The 21,882-nt window shown below is 40.0% G+C and overlaps 1 protein-coding gene across 3 annotated transcripts in view; it reads right to left on the bottom strand.

The window, feature by feature from the left end:
• The window catches only part of mark1 (MAP/microtubule affinity-regulating kinase 1), an 87,976-nt gene that overhangs the window by 61,867 nt on the left and 4,227 nt on the right, over positions 1 to 21,882 (bottom strand). For 2 of the 3 annotated variants that reach the window (XM_064946956.1, XM_064946946.1), the window contains exon 2: positions 9,299 to 9,502. In XM_064946956.1, coding sequence (XP_064803028.1) covers positions 9,299 to 9,502 — 204 coding nt within the window. Of the gene's footprint in view, positions 1 to 4,965; positions 5,127 to 9,298; positions 9,503 to 21,882 lie in introns of those variants that run through there. The other variant, XM_064946965.1, reaches the window with a different exon arrangement.

Genomic DNA, 21,882 nt, shown 5'->3' on the forward strand with positions numbered 1-21,882 from the left:
CTGAGCTGGTGCAGTGCTGCTGTTTGGTCCTCCTGGTGCAAAACATTAACTGCTTCATAAAGTGGAATTGAGAGGAGGAAAAAGGTCATTTATTTGGGCCTGTGTTGGTGTACAAACTTCTCAGCAAGATCGCCATTTAAAAAAGACACTATAATAACTCACTGGCAGTTCCATTTGTCCAGATCCACCCCCACAAATTAGAAACCAGTCAAAAGGGCTACTGCTGCACTTGAAGTGAAAGTTACAGATTGTGCCTTTAAAGACGCATGTGAAATTCTTCTCGTACTCCCCAGAGTGCCATAGATCATTTTAAAGAGTCACTGAGAAAGGTTGCATCAGTCCCCTAGACTACAATGAATCATAATCACTATAATCAACGCACAATCATTTTTGGGATAGGATATGACACGAGCACAAGGCAGCGTAGAATATACATCCCTTGCAAAGAACAGTGCCTCCTCTTCTGAAATATGGATATGTAAATCGGACACCATTACTGGGTAGAAACAGCAAGCTCGCGAGACCATAAGCATTCGCATCCTATCAGCCAATCTCATAGTAGGCATACCGGAATGTTTGATTTCACGTAACAACATCTCGCTCAACACTCTGGCGAGAGTACTGACATTGCATCAATAATTTAACCTATACTGTGGCTCGTGCTGGGTCAGAGTTCCCAGCCAAAGTTATTTCCATTTCAAGAGTAGACTTTTTAAAATGCGCTGAGGTTTTGGCCAACACTGAAAGAGAATTGTTGAGTGGTTGAGGTCAACAGGTGGTGAGAGCAACCAGTGCAGCCAGATCTTGTTAACTCTTGATTTGTCTTAAAGTGGCTGACAGCATTTTAGCAACATCAAATCGTATTAAAATATGTTCATATACACCCCCAGGAGAATTACTCTATTTTTTTTAAATGTTCTGATAATCGACCACTTAGTCATTTTCACATGTTCATAAATTCTTAGAATGTTTGGGAATTACATATAAAAAGGCATTCAAAAAAAGATTCTATAGCAATATAGTGGGAAAGCGGCTGTGCGTTTGGACGATTAAGAAACACTGCATTAAATAAAACATGTCTCGTCCAGGACTGGAGTCTATGCAGAACAGTGCACCATCGCCAGACGGCTCAGGTGGTAGAGCATGGCGCTTACAACACCAGGGTTGTGGGTTCGATTCCCACCGGGGACCATTACAAAACATATCAAAATGTATGCACTCACTACTAGGGCTATGGCAGTCATGAAATTGTGGGCCATTTATTGTCAAGCAAATAACTGCCGGTCTCACGTTAATTAAACATAAAACACGTTTAGCATAGCATACAAGCCACTGATGCAAACTTTTGGAACATCTACATTTTAAAGTCTAATAAATCCATTTAATAATATGGCCTACACCATCACAATAAATCCAGTATTAATTTTACACAAATCTAAAGAAACATGAAATGAAGAGCAAGAACAAAATAGCATAATTTGAGTTGTCCTTATGTTAGGCCCTGATCATGCTATGCCATATGGCTGTGGGCTACAATAGTTCATTTAGCAGACAAGATTTGCTTAGAATACCGTGGCATTATTTTATAGTTCGAAGAATACAACTGAACATAAGGGAATAAAATAGAAAGGATATTTTCTCCAAACAACTTGAGGGAGTGCTCACATGGGGCTATTCTGTGTTGAGCAGTTAAAGAAACAGGTACTCCTATATGCTTATTTCAGAGTTATGTATGTAACTTCAGTTGTGATACAAATGTTGGACTATATGTGTTGATTTTTAATACATTCTAAGGCTGCATGATGCGATTCTAATGACTTAAATGCAGTTACATGAAAAGGTATGAGCTCTGCTTTGTTGTTTTGCACAGGCTGTACACACTTCATCAGTCTCTCATTCACAATTTGACAAGCACTTGATAATGCCTCAAGTTTCCCAGCTGCATCCCCTTTGTGGCCTCGATGCCCCCTAAAAACAAATCCATGCCTCTTGCGGCCAGTGGCCCTTGGGCTGAATATAATAATTATAATTCCCTTCTCCCAACTGCCTGCAGAAGCACCTCTCACTCACATGGCTCTATGTCCAAGTGATTGGGTCTCTCACGGGCCACAAGTGAAGACAGACACATCGGGGATGGAACTGCGTGCGTTCTTATCCAATTCCAAGGTGCATATTGAAGATATAGGAAGAACTGTAATTGACTTTTCATCTGCCAACAAGATGAGTAGGCCTAACGCACAGCAAAAGCACTAGCCTATTTCAATCTACTATCCCCCATGGTACAGAAGTTGACCTGTTCAATATAAATAAATATTCCAAACAGTCTGGGACAGTTGTGGGATTCGATAGATCCCAAATTAATACAACCACAAGTAAAAAAAAAAACAGATCAGAATGTTTAGCTTAAAAATGGTGATAAACTATTAGGCTATTTCTTCACATTATAAGCACAGCAATGCACACACGGCAGTAGGCAATAAGCGCGAATGTGCCATTAGCAGGAAAACAACATTCTCAAAAGTGACATCAAAATGCAAAATAATAAAAAAGGTGCATTTCTATGGTGAAAATTCTTCCTCAAACTTGAAACTCATGTGCTGCATTTGTATGCCAGTTAGACTCTACACCCAGTGTAATGCAGATTAATCTGTTTCATTTGGCCAAGTTATTTGGCCACTTCTGTTGTGATTACAAACCTTAAAACATATAGGCCTATGGGCTAGACTACATGAGGTGTGATACTAACCTTATTAAAACATATAGGCCTATGGGCTAGACTACATGAGGTGTGATACTAACCTTATTAAAACATATAGGACTATGGGCTAGACTACATGAGGTGTGATACTAACCTTATTAAAACATATAGGAGGTGTGATACTAACCTTATTAAAACATATAGGACTATGGGCTAGACTACATGAGGTGTGTGATTATGATTTGAAAAAGTCGCAAAAAAAGACATGGTTTCATTCACAAGTGATAGTCTGATGGGTGACAATATTAGCCTATTTTCGATTCAATCTGCTCTTCACATATACTAAATAACATATGTATGAAGTTAGTGGTCTATTCTAAATCAAAACTATCATGCAACTGTCTAAAAACAGGAAGAAAAAAAATACATGTCATCTACGCACTTAACTGTTGAAACTCCCCATCCCGTATCCGGGATCGTGACTAAAGCCTCAGGCTCATTAGCATAACGCAACGTTAACGATTTCTGAAAATCGCAAATAAAATGAAAATAATGCGCCTGCTCTCAAGCTTAGCCTTTTCTTAACAACACTGTCATCTCAGATTTTCAAAATATGCTTTTGAACCATAGCAATTGACTAATTTGTGTAAGAGTATGCTAAGCTAGCTTAGCATTTTGAGTAGCATTTAGCACGCAACATTTTCACAAAAACCAGATAACCAAATAAATAAAATAATTTACCTTTGAAGAGCTTCGGATGTTTTCAATGAGGAGACTCTCAGTTACATACCAAATGCGCAGTTTTTCCTGAAAGCGTCTGTGTGTAGGAGAAATCGCTCCGTTTTGTACATCACATTTGGCTACCGAAACGAACCGAAAATTCAGTCACCTACAACGTCAAACTTTTTCCGAATTAACTCCATAATATCGACCGAAACATGGCAAACGTTGTTTGGAATCAATCCTCAAGGTGTTTTTTCACAATATCTCTTCATTGATATATCGTTCGTGGAAGCCTGCATTCTTCTCTAAATTCCATGGAAAAATACTTGCAGCTGACTTTTGCGCACCAATTTCGGCGCAGGACACCGGGCGGACACCTGGTAAATGTGGTCTCTTATGGTCAATCTTCCAATGATATGCCTACAAATACGTCACAATACTGCAGACACCTTGGGGAAACGACAGAAAGGGCAGACTTACTCCTCTCGCATTCACAGCCATATAAGGAGACAATGGAAAACAGAGCCTCAAAAATCCTGCTCATTTCCTGGATGCCGTCTCATCTTGGTTTTGCCTGAAGCTCACGTTCTAGGGCACGCACAGAAAATATCTTTGCAGTTCTGGAAACGTCAGAGTGTTTTCTTTCCAAAGCTACCAATTATATGCATAGTCGAGCATCTTTTTGTGACAAAATATCTTGTTTAAAACGGGAACGTTTTTCATCCAAAAATGAAATTGCGCCCCTAGAGTTTCAACAGGTTAAATAGCGAAATGAGGCCTGCCATCATTCACTTGGAAGTGGACTGTGTGTTTACAGGGAGATGCGACTTGAGTCTATAGATCATTTAGATCATTAGATCGCATTCGCCAAAAGCCACTAAATACACCTGAATGGATGTCTGCAAATATATCAATACCACGGGAGTCTTCTTACATTTGTGAACTTTACAGTCCTATTGATCAAACAACCATGAAAAAGGTAGGCTTTCTCCCCCTCAGTTATGCACATCAACAACTAATGCTAGCCAGAGCAAGGATGATCTAAAATCTTACGAAGGAACATTTTATAAACCTTCAAACTGTTTGAGCTAGTTGGCCGTCAAAATTGCAATGATAAACAATGGGGAATTGTAGCCTACTCATCCTTGTGGCGCTTGTCTGCAACCAAGCTAACTGGCTAAAGTTGGCTAGCTCGCTACTTCCAGACACAAATGAGAGAACACCACACTCTGACCAGTTAGGCTGTTTACATGTTGTTATCTAGAGCGTTCCTGACTATCTATAACTTTTTTGGCCCATGTTTACTGACACCGTCCATATTCAGCCGGTGTTGAACGTTCGTGAATTCATCAATTATTAGTCTTACTCAGACGAGAAGTGCTCTGAAATCGGAGTAGATCGCCAGAGTGAATTTGTGAACAAGAGATATGGTAACAGGATAAAAATAATTGAAGTTCTTGCTAGCTACTGTAACCAAATGACACCTGCATGTCTAGCTGTGTATAGCCACCAAAAAAACAATATTAGGGGAAATACTCACTCACCCACTCCTCCAATGACATGACATTGGCCCCCAGATCCTCAAAAGGTTCTACAGCTGCACCATCGAGAGCATCCTGGTTGCATCACCGCCTGGTATGGCAACTGCTCGGCATCTGACCATAAGGCGCTACAGAAGGTAGTGCGAACGGCCCAGTACATCACTGGGGCCAAGCTTCCTTGCAATCCAGGACCTATATAATAGGCGGTGTCAGAGGAAAGCCCATAAAATTGTCAGACACTCCAGTCACGCAAGTTAGACAGTTCTCTCTGCTACCGGAGCGCCAAGTCTAGGACCAAAATACTCCTCAACAGCTTCTACCCCCAAGCCATAGACTTCTGAACTACTCATAAAATCGCCACTGGACAATTTACATTGCTGCCCCCCTCCCTATTTGAACACTGCTGCTACTGGCTGTTTGTGCATAGTCACTTCACCCCCACCTACAGATTACCTCAACAAGCCTATACCCCCACACACTAACACGGTACTGGTGCCCCCTGTATATAGCCTTGTTATTGTTATTCTTATTGTGTTACATTTTATTTTAGTCTACTTGGTAAATATTTTATTTTGGTTAAGGGCTTATAAGTAAGCATTTCACAGTAAAGTCTACACTCGCTGTATTCAGCCCATGTGACAAATAAGGTTTGATTTGACATCCTCCTAGCAGCTAGCTAGATAACGTTAGGTGTTGTGTTTTTAGCTTACTACATAAAGTTGAAGTCGGAAGTTTACATACACCCAGGATGGAGTCATTAAAACTCGTTTTTCAACCACTTCAACACATTTCTTGTTAACAAACTAACGTTTTGGCAAGTCGGTTAGGACATCTACTTTGTGCATGACACAAGTAATTTTTCCAACAATTGTTTACAGACAGATTATTTCACTGTATCACAATTCTAGTGGGTCAGAAGTTTACATACACTAAGTTGACTGTGCCTTTAAACAGCTTGGAAAATTTCAGAAAATGATGTCCTGGCTTTTGAAGACTGATAGGCTAATTGACATAATTTGAGTCAATTGGAGGTGTACCTGTGGATGTATTTCAAGGCCTACCTTCAAACTCAGTGCCTCTTTGGGAAAAATCAAAAGAAATCAGCCAAGACCACAGAAAAAACATTGTAGACCTCCACAAGTCAGGTTCATCCTTGGGAGCAATTTCCAAATGCCTGAAGGTACCACATTCATCTGTACAAACAATAGTACGTAAGTATAAACACCATGGGACCACGCAGCCGTCATACCGCTCAGGAAGGAGACGCATTCTGTCTCCTAGAGATGAATGTACTTTGGTGCAAAAAGTGCAACTCAATCCCAGCAACTCTTAAGATCCTGGAGGAAACACGTACAAACGTATCTATAGCCACAGTCAAATGTGTCCTATAATCGACAACCTGAAAGGCTGCTCAGCAAGGAAGAAGCCACTGCTCCAAAACCACCATAAAAAAGCCAGACAATGGTTTGCAACTGCACTTTTTGGAGAAATGTCCTCTGGTCTGATGAAACAAAAATAGAACTGTTTGGCCATAATGACCATGGTTATGTTTGGAGGAAAAGGGGGAGGCTTGCAAGCCGAACAACACCATCCCAACCGTGAAGCACGGGGGTGGCAGCATCATGTTGTGGGGTGCTTTGATGTAGGAGGGTCTGGTGCACTTCACAAAATAGATGGCATCATGAGGGAGCAAAATTATGTGGATATATTGAAGCAACATCACAAGACATCAGTCAGGAAGTTAAAGCTTGGTCGCAAATGGGTCTTCCAAATGGACAATGACCCCATACTTCCAATGTTGTGGCAAAATGGCTTAAGAACAAAAAAGTCAAGGTATTGGAGTGGCTATCACAAAGCCCTGCCCTCAATCCCGTAGAAGATTTGTGGGCAGAACTGAAAAAGTGTGTGTGAGCAAGGAGGCCTACACACCTGACTCAGTTACACCAGCTCTGTCAGGAGGAATGGGCCAAAATTCACCCAACCAACAAGGTTTATGTAAACTTCCGATTTCAACTGTAAATCAACGGTAAATAGATACTCTTGCCTATTATCCACGTTATGACTGACGTGTGTTGCTAGAGTTTGATTGTATTGTCATTCCCAGCCTTAGTTAAATTTGTCAGTTTGTGTCCAAAATATGGAGTAATGGAAACTGAAACCGTGCATCCTGAATGGAGGCAGCAAACAATGTACAAGGCCAGCTGTGATTTACATGCTAAGAGCAATATTTTTTGGACTACCAAGAAATGAATAGGTGAATTATATTAATCATGTATTGAACTGCATCCATCTATTATATCATCAATGTGCGAGTGTACATCATGGAATGTAAGACTCAAATGGAACCTACTTTTAAAACCCCTTATAAAGTTGGTTTTGAAGCATAAAACTGGGAATTTGATATTTTTGACTGATATGATTGTTTCATATCTGAATAGTAGTTCAAATGCTGTCAGTCACACTTTAAAGGGACAGTTCACTTCCTTGTCTTAAAGGGACAATTCACTCCAAAACCAAAGTGTCAGATGTTTTCAGACTAAAAGTGGTCAGATGTTGATAAATCCACATCCCACCTGTTGTTGCAATCCAAAATGAAAAGATAAGCACTGTTTATTTGGTGCTCATCTTTTTAAACACATTTGTGTATGAGGGCATAGACTGGATCAAAGCAACCAAAGGCATATGATGTGGGGACATTCAATTACCTTTAAGGTCAGAAAAACATACATTTTTCCTTTAACATCTGCTTTCATAGAGATTTGGGACAGTAATTTGGTACTGTATTTCTCCAGATTCCCACTTCACTCAGTTGTTGAGCCCATGAAGCAAAAATCCAGAGAAATGTGGACATGCAAACAATGTATAAACTTTAGGAACTCCACACCTCTGAGTCTTACATGTAATCGCTAAGCTATTGGCATGAATCCAGTGTCTAAATATTTCCGTGTGTGTACCAAACAAGACAGACGCATGCAATTTTCAACAAGGTCAATAACAGCAACTTGACATGCCACGCACGTGAGACCAATTCGAAAGAAGGAAAAGTGGGTTATTTTCTGTTTAGGCATTTAAAATAAAACACTCAAGATGAATCAACATGACCTCAAGAACAGGGATCATCAATTAGATTAACCGAGGGCCAATTGTTTCTCAAGCGGATGGTCAAGGGGCCGGAACATAATTACAAATAATTATAAAACAGATCTAATATGACTAAAACATAACTTCAAACCTTGCTTACATGCATACATGTTATGTGTGGAAAGACTTTCAAAATTAAAATCTCTTGGAGCTGATTTGATGGTGTTTACCATCTTAAGTCCAACAATTTTCTTTTTTACAAAGTTATTCCTTTTAGTTTTCGTTGTCGTAAACCATTTGATTATCTGTTCCAATTGTATGTTGTGGGGAATCTATACCGAACAAAAATATAAAAACTCAACATGCAACATTTTCAATGATTTTACTGAGTTACAGTTCATAAAAGGAAATCAGTCAATTGAAATGAATTTGTTAGGCACCAATCTATGGATTTCACATGACTGGGCAAGGGTGCAGCCATGGTTGGGCCTGGGAGGGCATAGGCCCAGACATGGAGGAGCCAGGCCCAGCCAATCAGAATGGGTTTTTCTCCACAAAAGGGCTTTTATTACAGACAGAAAACTCCTCAATTTCATCAGCTCAGATGATCCCGAAGTAGTAGAAACCGGATGTGGAGGTCCTGAGCTGGCGTGGTTTCACGTGATCTGCGGTTGTGAGGCCGGTTGGATGTATTGCCAAATTCTCCAAAACAACGTTGGCTTATGGTAGATAAATTAATACTCTGGCAACAGATTTGGTGAAACATTCCTGCAGTCAGCATGCCAATTGCACACTACCTCAAAACTTGGAGATATTGGTAGCATTGTGTTGTGTGGAAAACTGTACATGTTAGTGGCCTTGTATTGTCAACAGCACAAGGTGCAGATGCATAATGATCATGCTGTTTAATCAGCTCCTTAATATGCCACACCTGTCAGGTGGATGGATTATCTTGGCAAAGGAGAAATGCTCACTAACATGGATGTAAACAAATTTGTGCACAAAATTTGAGGGAAATAAGCTTTTTGTACATATGAAACACTTTTCGGTTCTTTTATTTCCGCTCATGAAACCAACATTTCACATGTTGATTTATATTTTTGTTCAGTATAAGTATCTTTAGCCACATTTAAATTGATAACAGACCCTGGTTACGCCTGGGCTAATCTTTGTCTAAGTAATCAGTCTTAATTGATAAGGAATCCAACAAAAGACCAAATTGCTAAATGACAAATTCATAATGGAGGAAACGTACCTCTCGTCCTGTCAGTATATGCCGGGCCAGCTTGACTTTGGCGAAGTTCCCCTTGCCAATGGTCTTGAGCAGCCGGTAGTTCCCGATGTGTGGCTGCTCCTCGGTCGTGGACGCCACAGAGTTCCGACATCTCGGCAGGCTGTGCCGACTTCCCGACTTGGCCGGTGGGGCCGGGGTCTCCTGGTAGCCCTCCACAGAAGTGTGCTGTAAGAATGTGACATGTGTGGAGATGAACAACGTGTCGGTTTAAAAAATATATTTTTTATTGAACAGATAGAGGATCAGTGTGGAACGATAGAGAGGTTGTGTCAAAGGAGAATAGGCCAGATTCAAACATCAAAGACGTATGCCAGAGGCTGCGACATTACGACTAGACCAGCTTTCCACCAGCAACATGAATGTCTCTTCAACACAGTCACAAAGCTAAACATCTAGCGAGAGTCTATCTGCTACATAACCCAGGTTTCCATCCATTAAAAGTACGTCAGAAAAAAACAAATCACGACAGGCCTGATGGAAACAGCAAATGTCCTGTAACGTTTTTCAAAATGTCGACAAAACAAATACGTTAGGCAAGGTGGGATCTGTGTGTGTCGGTACTGTGCTGCCATCCTGTTAGAAGGTAACAGATTATTTTATTACAATGGTTAAATTGGATTTTCATTGTGTTCAATGGTGTTATTTGCCCCCTAGTGGCGCTTTCTGGTACTTAAAAAGACGACACGAACAGGAAGTACAGAATTTGTTCTGCACGCATATAAGCAGCTACAAACAACACTACGGTGCAGGTCTTTCAATTTAGTTATTTCTTGTCACGCTTCAGCCTTGGAAAAATATTTGTTTGTAAGTTCGATTCAAGCATTTAGCTAATGATGATAATCTTGTTATTGATAGAGTTGCTTACATATCAATGTTGGTTGCATTTACTCACAAATTGCAATGCCTTTAATGTATGTCGTTAGCTATATTACTTTGCTCATGCGTCATGCAAACGAATTGTAAAATGTACAATACTGTAGTTTTGTTACTGTTTCTAGTGTAATATGCTTTGTTATTCTACATAGATGGTTGTACATTATTAGAGTAATGAAAGGAGCCAATTACCATATGGTTAACAATTAGCTATATGGTTTAGCATCATGCCAGATGCATGGTACCTTAGCGCGTGCTTTGTATTTATGCAACTTCAAATGTTTAATGTACAGCTACAGTATGTCGGTGTGAATTGAATACTAAAGTATATTATTTTCTGTATTTTGCAGTTTCACAACATAAACGTTTTCAATATATTCATTCAAGAAAACCCTGACGCCTTGGGAGTTTTATTGAAGACTTAGTTGTTAGCTATCTGTCTAGTTTTGCATGGGAACGCAACTCAAGGGCAGAATAGGTACAATGTGAGAAAAGGCAATGGAAACGCTTTTATGCGCAAATATTGATTTGAAGTTGGAAAAACAAAATCAGATCCTGACTGGATTTTATGTCTAACAGAGAGACAGACATATTCTCCAGATCATTTAGTCGAACAGACGTTATTAGCTACATTTCTTGTTAACAACTGAGGACACAGATGTCCAAGTAAAAAAATCTGTTTTGTTGCAAACAGCTGTACAATGAAAGACCAAGTCGCCTAGACCTGTCTGTACCCAGGCTGCCAATGTTTGGGTCCAATTCATTAATGCACATCGTATCTAAAAAAAACATTGGGGCCCATTTGCTTCCGTTTGTTTCCTAGCGAATACTAGAGGTCGACCGATTAAATCGGAATGGCCGATTAATTAGGGCCGATTTCAAGTTTTCATAACAATCGGTAACAATCAGTATTTTTGGACACCGATTTGCCATTTTATTTTTTTACAATTTTATTTAACTTGGCAAGTCAGTTAAGAATGACGGCCTAGGAACGTTGGGTTAACTGCCTTGTTCAGGGGCAGAACGACAGATTTTTACCTTGTCAGCTTATTTTCGAAATGATAGGTCATTAATATGGTCAAATCCGGAAACTAAGGTTCGTATTTCTGTGTGTTATGTTATAATTAAGTCTATGATTTGATATTTGATAGAGCAGTCTGACTGAGCAGCAGCAGGCGTGTAAGCATTCATTCAAACAGCCATTTTGTGCGTTTGCCAGCAGCTCTTCGCAATGCTTGAAGCATTGCGCTGTTTATGACTTCAAGCCTATCAACTCCCGAGATTAGGCAATGTGAGTAAGCAATGTAAGCAATGTGAAATGGCTAGCTAGTTAGCGGGATGCGCGCTAATAGCATTTCAAACGTCACTCGCTCTGAGACTTGGAGTAGTTGTTCCCCTTGCTCTGCAAGGGCCGTGGCTTTTGTGGAGCGATGGGTAATGATGCTTCGAGGGTGGCTGTTGTCAATGTGTTCCAGGTTTGAGCCCAGGTAGGGACGAGGAGAGGGACGGAAGCTATACTGTTACACTGGCAATACTAAAGTGCACATAAGAACATCCAATAGTCAAACGTAAATGAAATACAAACGTTATGGAGAGAAATAGTCCTATATTTCATATAATAACAACAACTTAAAACTTCTTACCTGGGAATATTGAAGACTCATGTTAAAAGGAACCACCAGCTTTCATATGTTCTCATGTTCTGGTCAAGGAACTTGAACGTTAGCTTTTTTACATGGCACATATTGCACTTTTACTTCTCCAACACTTTGTTTTTGCATTATTTAAACCAAATTGAATTGAAATGTTTCATTATTTGACGCTGAATTGATTTGATTGATGTATTATATGAAGTTAAAATAAAAGTGTTGAATCAGTATTGTTGTAATTGTCATTATTACAAATAAATACATTTAAAAATAATAATAAATCGGTATCGATTGATCGGTATCGATTAATCGGTCGACCTCTAGTGAATAACATCCCAGGACTCTCTCACTGGAGTATTTCATTACCGGTGAGTGTTTGTTCTAGGAAAACCTTGCCTAAAAGATAGGGCAGCACTGTCATACTTGGGGACACAAGGAGGTAAATTACGGTAATGATAGAATAAACAATACGACCCATAAACCGCCATTGTAAACACTTACTAAATGTAATATATCTGGATAGGAGAAAAAAAGTCTGTGACCTTCGGCCAAATGCAGGAGTCGTCGATAGCTGTTAGCTATTAACCGCTAGCCTTGACGCGTTCGTCACAGCAGATGGGAAAGGGACGGTGGTGGGCAGACCTCACATATCATCTAGCGACTGCCGACTGAAGGGAGTGGCGTAAAAGCAGATTTGTGGGGTGTGGTCCAGGAGTGTCTTCTTCAGAAGTGGAGTGATAAATTGTGTATTATAGGTAATTACTTCAAATCATAAAAACCGTTGTGGGGCTGCACAACAAACACAAGTGACAAGTGTTATTTTTATTTTTTATTCTCCGTCCTTTGGCAGGAGCCTTGTGCAGTTGTGTTCAACTTTGTAAGCAATATCAACAGACTACTAGTCACCTCCATATGTGGGCTACCATTTACAAATCAACCAAAGCAAAAATATGAGAAACAGAGAGGGATAGTTGAGGGACAGTGGCAACTCCCTTCAATAAAAATGGAAAGCATATCATTATACAAACAGACTGATAGTCAACAAAATAGGTGAAGCTGGGAAATGCTATACGCTACGGCAAAGTATTATAATCAACAATATTATCATAATGACAGCATTTTACTATATAGTGGTAATATAATAACTGACCAGAACGTTGAGGATTCGCAAACCACACTTCTACTGGTTTCATCACTGTATTATAACACCTCTATTTAGTCGAATGGTTTTCAAAATCAGCCCATTACACCAGTGCCCATTGTTGTTTTAACCAATTATTTCCATCCAGAACATTCATGATGCCTACCTTCTGAATGGAGGTTATGAGCTGGGTGTTTGCCCTTGCTTTTAGCCGTTCACCACTTATTTCTGCTCAACTTGCTCCCTCATTCACGCTCTCATGGCTCGCTAAGCCCTAGCAACTGAACATTGTGTTTGGTAACACACGTTTTTCTGAATTCTCCTTCCTCGTCAGCCACTCAAGCGTCTGGTCACTAAAGGCTAAATTAAGCTCTCAAATCCTACTACCTTCACTCCTGAGCCTGTATGCATAAAGCATCCAAGAGTAGTAATGGACTACAGGAAAAGGAGGGTCAAACAGGCCCCCATTAACATGGACGGGTCTGTCGTGGAGCGGGTCGAGAGTTGGTGTCCACATCACCAACAAACTATCATGGTCCAAACACAACGAGACCGTCATGAAGAAGGCACGACAACACCTTTCCCCTCCTCGGGAGACTGAAAAGATTTGGCATGGGTCCCCCGGATCCTCAAAAAGTTCTTCAGCTTTATCATCAAGAGCATCCTAACCAGTTGCATCACCGCCTGCTATGGCAACTGCTCGGCATCTGACCATAAGGCGCTAGACAGGGTAGTTGGTACTGCCCAGTACATCACTGGGGCAAAGCTTCCTGCCATCCAGGACCTCTATACCAAGCGTTCAATTTTCAAAGACTCCAGTCTCACAAGTCATGGACTGTTCTCTCTGCTACCATACGGCAAAAGGTACCAGAGCACCAAATGTAGGTCCAAAAGGCTCCTTAACAGCTTCTACCCCCAAGCCATAAGACTGCTGAACAATTAATCAAATGGTCACCCAGACTATTTACAGTGACCAAGAAGGAGAGTGATGCGGTGCTGCATCAGGTGACCTGGCCTCCCTAATCACCTTACGTCAACCCAATTGAGATGGTTTGGGATGAGTTGCACTGTAGAGTGAAGGAAACACAGCTAACAAGTGCTCAGCATGTGGGAACTCCTTCAAGACTGTTGGAAAAGCATTCCAGGTGAAGCTGGTTAAGAGAATGCCAAGTGTGCAAAGCGGTCATCAAGGCAAAGGGTGTCTACTTTGAAGAATCTAAAATATATTTTGATTTGTTTTACACTTATTTGGTTACCATATGATTCCATGTGTTATTTCATAGTTGTGATGTCTTCACTATCATTCTACAATGTAGAAAATAATACAAATAAAGTCAGAAGTTTACATACACCTTAGCCAAATGCATTTAAACTGAGTTTCACAATTCCTGACATTTAATCCTAGTAAAAATTCCCTGTCTTAGGTCAGTTAGGATCACCACTTTATTTTAAGAATGTGAAATGTCAGAATAATAGTAGAGAGAATGATTTATTTTAGCTTTTACTTATTTTATACATTCCCAGTGGAATGTAATGAAAGAAATAAAAGCTGAAAGTGACAGTGTCACGTCTGAATTAATGAAAGAACAGCATGGGACTCACTCCAGCTGTGAACTTACTTCCATTTCACTGCCAGGGTTTGTCTCGCACAAAACAGGACAGAGGGCTAGAGCACTGAGGAATTACCTCAAAATCAACAGCCACTGTTGCAGAGGCTCATCTAGCGGGAACAGACTGAAGGTCATTGTAAGGGCAAGAGAGGTTTATCTAAGCTACTGAGGAAGCTTTGTCAGGTCCATTGACTTTGGCGCTGCTTTTTATTTGTTTCCACCTCTTGGGTATTTCAGAATCAAAGTTTTGAATTTTTTTGGTCCCGTATGGAAAACTCATGAGATTAAAATAAATGTATCTGAAAAGAGACTACTTCAAGAACTCCTATGGGAACTAATATGGTTTGACCATCATGACTTTCAGTAAAACGCTAATTTAAAACAGTACATCTATTGACCTCTGCACTCAAGAAGACATTGAGAAGGAATATGGTCTTGTTGAACAATATCAAAACCACACAAGGGTTGCATATCAGCTTATTACCTGTGCTCATTTTGACAGTGAGGTTAAGGTTAAGCTTCACAAAGTAGGAAATTGTAGCCCTGCAAGGACGTGAGGGAATTAATTGACCAATTCCTCCCGAGCTTTGAAAGCAGATACCTTCCCATACCTTATTTATGTAATCTAGAGCGCTGATGTCTGTAGGGGAAACTCTAATTATGGAATTTCACCAACATTCTCTTCTCCATTGCCTTGGCCCTGAGGGAAGCGTTGATCAAATGAACCCAGGCAACTGCTCCAGCACCAACCTCAAATGTGGTAAATTTTGTATATCAACATGGTTGAGGACGTAATGCAGGCATGCCACAATGGCATCCGGCTTCACGGTCCCATCGATAAGCTGTCCGACCACGCAGAATGACAGAAAACTGGGACCGGTATAGGGATAGGTTCCTTTTAACATGAGTCTTAAATATTCCCAGTTAAGAAGTTTTAGGTTGTAGTTATTATAGGACTATTTCTCTCTACACCATTTGTATTTCATATACCTTTGACTATTCGATGTTCTTATAGGCACTATAGTATTGCCATCCTAATCTCGGGAGTTGATAGGCTTGAAGTCATAAACAGCGCTGCGATTCAAGCATTGTGAAGAGCTGCTGGCAAACGCAGGAAAGTGCTGTTTAAATGAATGCTTACGAGCCTGCTGCTGCCTACCACTGCTCAGTCAGACTGCTTTATCAAATAATAGACTTAATTATAATATAATTAACACACAGAAATACGAGCCTCTGGTTATTAATATGGTCAAATCCGGAAACTATCATTTCGAAAACAAAACGTTTATTCTTTCTGTGAAATACAGAACCGTTCTGTATTTTATCGAATGTGTGGCAACCCTAAGTCTAAATATTGCTGTTACATTGCACAACCGTCAATGTTATGTCATAATTACATAAAATTCCGGAAAATTAATTACGGTCTTTGTTAGGAAGAAACACAGTTTGCAACAAGCCAGGCGGCCCCCACGGTTGCATATACCCGGACTCTGCTTGCACTGAACGCAAGAGAAGTGACACAATTTCCCTAGTTAATATTGCCTGCTAACATGAATTGCTTTTAACTAAATACACAGGTTTAAAAAAATATATACTTGTGTATTGAATTTAAGAAAGGCATTGATGTTCGTGGTTAGGTACATGGTGCAACGATTGTGCTTTTTTCGCGAATGCGCTTTTGTTAAATCCTCCCCCGTTTGGTGAAGTAGGCTGTGATTCAATGAATAAATTAACAGGCACCACTTTGATTATATGCAACGCAGGACAAGCTAGTTAACTACACCTGGTTGATGATATTGCTAGATTAACTAGTGATTATGTGAAGAGATTTTTTTTACTAGTTTAATGCTAGCTAGCAACTTACCTTGGCTCCTTGCTGCACTCGCGTAACAGGTGGTCAGCCTGCCACACAGTCTCCTCATGGATTGCAATATCATTGGCCATAATCGGTGACCAAAAATGCCGATTACCGATTGTATTGAAAACTTGAAATCAGCCATGCCGATTAATCGGTCGACCTCTAATCTGGGCATTCGTTATGAACCTCGTTTCCTTCCTCTCACAGATCCGACAGACAGATTTGTCTGATTCGTGGTCACAGACTTTCCTAAAGCTAGAGTTACACAAGTTGCATGTGGGCTGCATCATCTGCTACACTTAGGATAATCTTTTTCTGGTCTTCATTTTGGTATTGTTATATCAACTGGTTTAATCCTTTATCTACTAGGGAGAGATGCAAATGCAACACTGACACAGAGTCAGATGCATTGAGCTGTGAAGCAATTAGCTTACGACTTATGCTAATTTTCAGTCCCTAATTAACATAAGCGTACCAGAACCAACGAGATGTATTACCTGCTGAAGTGGATAAACATGCCAAGATTCTTTACGTTTCCATCCAAGTGAGCCTCAATTGGCTGCTCGTAAGTGTACGCAACACTTGTGCTTATGCAGCGCCAAAGATGATCTGTATCAACCATTGCTGGTCTCTTGCGGCACTAGCTATAAACGTTGCCATATGTGCCACAGGGATGCAAGGTTACTCTGCTACGCATCAAATGTGATCTAAATGGAACAGGGCCCGGAGTGGGTCCATACTGTTAATCGTAAACACATTCACAGGACAGCAATGGAACCATTCCTTTTCTTGCTTCCCCCTTACAAGTCAGGGCAATGGACTGATGTGTAGTTTGAGAAACTAAATGCATTCGTTGCTTCTCAAGAAATGTCTGTTTATGATTCATTCCTAGGGGACTATTATGTATAAGCTAAGCTGACCAAGGGTCATTTAATATGAAAGGAGCTGTAGAAAGTTAGCCATACTTTGATGTCCACTGAGAGCCATTTTCTCTTCACAAAGGTCAATGGTTGTTCTGTGAGAAACATTTTTCACTGTCGGCCTTATATTTCAGCATTGCACCATATCTTGAAGATATTGCTATAACACTCATAATCAGTTCCTGGGAAGCAGAAGATGCTAGTAAAAGTATGCAACTGCAATTATCTGCAACGTTGAGGGCAATGCAACAAAAACAAAAAAAAGCAGTCCGCTTAATTCAAATTAACAGCAAGCTATAGGTAGCAAACAATTAATTAAACTATTTGGGCTAGGGGGCAGCATTTTCACATTTGGATGAAAAGCGTGCCCAGAGTAAACTCAGTCCCAATTGCTAATATATTCATATTATTACTAGATTTGGATAGAAAACACTGAAGTTTCTAAAACTGTTTGAATTATGTCTGAGTATTGCAGAACTCATATGGCAGGCGAAAACATGGGAAAAATCCAATCAGGAAGTGGGAAATCTGAGGTTTGTAGTTTTTCAACTCTTGGCCTATCGAATACACAGTGTCTGTGGGGTCATCTTGCACTTCCTACGGCTTCCACTAGATGTCAACAGTCTTTAGAACCTTGTTTGATGCTTCTACTGTGAGGTGGGGCCGAATGAGAGGGGAATGAGTCAGAGGTCTGGCAGAGAGCCACGAGCTCGTGACGCACGTTCATGTGGAAGTTACCTCTCGTTCCATTGCTTTTCTACAGACAAAGGAATTCTCCGGTTGGAACATTATTTATGATAAAAACATCCGAAAGACTGATTCTATACATCGTTTGACATGTTTCTACGAACTGTAATATGACTTTTCGTCTGAACTTCTGCCTGGACCTGCCAGCTCGTCGTGAGTTTAGATTGTGTACTGAACGCATGAACCAAAAGGAGTTATTTGGAAATAAATGGTGGACTTTATGGAACAAATCAAACATTTATTGTGGAACTGGGATTCCTGGGAGTGCATTCTGATGAAGATCATCAAAGGTAAGTTAATATTTATAATGCTATTTCTGACTTCTGTTGACTCCAACATGGCGGATATCTTTTTGGGTTGTGTTGGTCTCGGAGCGCCGTACTCAGATTATTGCATGGTTCGCTTTTTCCGTAAAGTTATTTTGAAATCTGACACAGCGGTTGCATTAAGGAGAAGTATATATTTAATTCTGTGAATAACACTTTTTTAATTATGAGTATTTCTGTAAATTGATATGGCTCTGTGCAAATTCACAGGATGTTTGGGAGGCAAAGCCAAATGTAAACTGAGGTTTTTGGATATAAATATAAACTTGACCGAACAAAACATGCATGTATTGTGTAGCGTGTTGTCCCGGGAGTGTCATCTGATGAAGAATATCAAAGGTTAGTGATTGATTTTCTCTCCATTTCTGATTTTTGTGACTCCTCTCTTTGGTTGGAAAATGGCTGTATGCTTTCTGTGACTAGTTGCTTACCGAACATAATGATATGTTCTGCTTTCGCGGAGAAGCTTTTTTGAAATCGGACATTGTGGTTGGTTTAACGAGAATTTTATCTTTAAAATGGTGTCTAATACTTGTATGTTTGAGTAATTTGAATTATGAGATTTCTGTTGATGGAATTTGGCACCCAGCAATTTCATTGGCTGTTAGAGGAACCCCGTTCCTAGACAGGTTATTAATACCAAATGAATTATTGAACTCGTGGGGCAGCAGGTTGCCTAGCGGGTAGGAGCGTTGGGCCAGTAACCGAAAGGTTGCTGGATCAAATCCTGAAGCTGACAAGGTAAAAAAAAAAGGTCATTCTGCCCTTGAGCAAGGCAATAAGTTATTTTAATGCAATCCAGATGACAGCGTTGAAAGACACCATGAAGCCACTTCTCTGTCAGCCAACACTGGATTCTGTTTCCTTTCTTGGAAAGCAGGTAGAAGCACCAGAGGTTCTTTCTGTGGTGTTATCTATTAACACCACTAAAATTCCAGCGTTTATGTGACAATGGGCGCACTGCCTGTACACAGCATTCCAGAAAGGTACATTAGCCCACACCCCCGGCCCGCCTCTTAGAAAGCCTCAATCCTTTCTCAAACCCCTTGACGCTTGTTATGCAATGGTTGGGCCAGTTGAAATGCCATGCAGTAATATGGTATGCTTCAGTGAACTCCTCTCTCTTTCCCTCGCTCAGTCTTTCACGCTCACTTTCTTTACAGAGATGGTTACTGGTTCCTTTCAGCCTGAGGGCTGTTAGTTAGTAGTAGTGCATTGCCTGCGGCAACAATGGGCGGTCTTCTTTATGCTTTATGGAAAGGACAACATTTTTCCCCCCCAGAGGTTCATTTTCTTCTGATTTACTATCATCATTTTTGTAGCAAGACCAAAGGTTTCATTTATGCACAGGAAGCAACTTTATTCATCCCATAAAGTGATAAATTATGAGCTCTTGGACATTAAAAACACATTTCTCAAATCTTACCAATAAATATTTGATGAGGGTATTTCCATCTCAATATATACCTTTTAATTTGGAGACAGGCAGATATTTGGCAAATGCAGGACACAAGTTTATCCATTACAATGATTCAATGTGGGGTGGGGTATTGAAGTCAGTCAAGCTACTTTGACCTGGCCCAGACAAGTTGCAGTTCTCACCTGCATTTAGTCACATTACTCTGATACAGGCTCTCATAGAAGATTTAAAAACAAACAAAAAGCAAATCCCCCCTCAACTTATTCCAAGCAGTCTTGAACACAGTTATCATTTTCTTTAGGAATTCACAATGTTTCACTACATAGAACAGTGCCCTGATTCTTTTGACAGCAATATCAAGATTCTAATCATTAGCCTACTATTACACTGAACATTCAATAATATTCAAAGACAGTGATTTGCAATTTATTTTTCGGCATTACGCAATGTCTTGTAATAGGGCACTTAACTGGATTGTAATGGAAATCGGGCCTTGCTACTGCAGTTAATTAAGAAAGAGGACCCAGTTCTGTCAACTTGCATATCTTCAAAACCCATTATCTTTCAGTGCAGTATTTTACAGTAAGTTAACAAACAACTCATTCTGGAATCAGAAATTGAGTAAAGTACTTATTTCCCTTTTTCAATTGGCTTTCCTCTGACATAAGCTGGTAATTTCAAACACAGAACTGAAATATAATCTGTCAAGAGTAACTACACTTTTGATGCCTGCCTTTTCAACATTAGCTTACCTTAATGTAGGAAACGCTTTGAAATGAATGTGTATTTTAAGGATGAAATTCTTATCCACCTTAGCCCCAATAAATGAATATGGAATGAGACACACAACAAAGCTGTGTAGAAGAATGCACAGTTCTTCAGAACTACTGTAGCCAAAATATATCCCTCCTGACAGCATGGATCAATAGCTCACAGGGAAAGGGCAGTAGCACTTTGCCTTTCCATGTGGCATGCCATTCTTAAATCTATTAACTTATTTCATTAGTCAGCCATTAAATCTAGGTTGTACTGAGGCAATAAGCAGACTAGAGACAGACAATATAATAATGGAAGTGACGTATAGATTCACAAAAAAAAGTTAAGTTATGTGGAACTCATGGAATGGAATGTCATTCATCCAATGAGCAGTGCATAAGTCAAGGGATGCATTTGCTACATACATTTATGGGTGTCCCACTGATGGTTGACTGAAGAGATGTTATATCCAAATGAATTATGCCAAAAACAACAGTCCGCAAATATTGCTGACCCAGTCTAGGTGGACCGCTACCAGTTGTAGAGACGGTTGCAAAGGGTGGACATTTTCCATGGGAAGTTAAGCCTGGGAATTTTGATTAAATTACTTTTTTTAAAGTTGAGAAGTGAACCTTTTTTGTGGGATGCACAAGGCAATTCTAGGTCTTGTGGCATATTTTGGTTAAACTATCCCCAATTCAATGGAATTGCAACCCCTTCCATCACCTGTGCAGTGCATACTTCCATCACATGGACAGCTGATTCTAAAGATCTTGCACACTAATGAGATGCTATTGAGCCCACACTACTACACAGTCTGAGCCAAGGACTACATGCTTTCTCGTAAGTTTTGATTGCAATACTGGGTGGGGTGAATATATTTTAGATGGCATACCATTTTTTTGTTAACTAGTAAATAGTAGCCTACAGCAAAATGTGTTTAAAACATTTCTAACTTGATAACAATTTCTGCTAGTTAGTTTTTGCTACCATGTGGGTTTTAGCTGGCTTGAGCCTGCTAACCGAGGAGTGTTAATTCACCTTTTTCCATACAAGTTTCATTTTAAAACATGTATCTTACAAAGGAGTTGTTTAATCTAACTGCTTAAGTATTTATCTGTACATGGAATTGTATTTGTTTGTTTTTTTACTATTTTTTTTTCAAATCATTACAGGGAAAAGCCACAGGCACTATCTGATGTGTGGAGACATTTCACTGCAGCTAATTAGAAGGAAAAACAGTGT

This window comes from Oncorhynchus masou, chromosome 4 (assembly GCF_036934945.1).
Source record: "Oncorhynchus masou masou isolate Uvic2021 chromosome 4, UVic_Omas_1.1, whole genome shotgun sequence".
In the NCBI taxonomy this organism is placed as follows: Eukaryota; Metazoa; Chordata; class Actinopteri; order Salmoniformes; family Salmonidae; genus Oncorhynchus; species Oncorhynchus masou.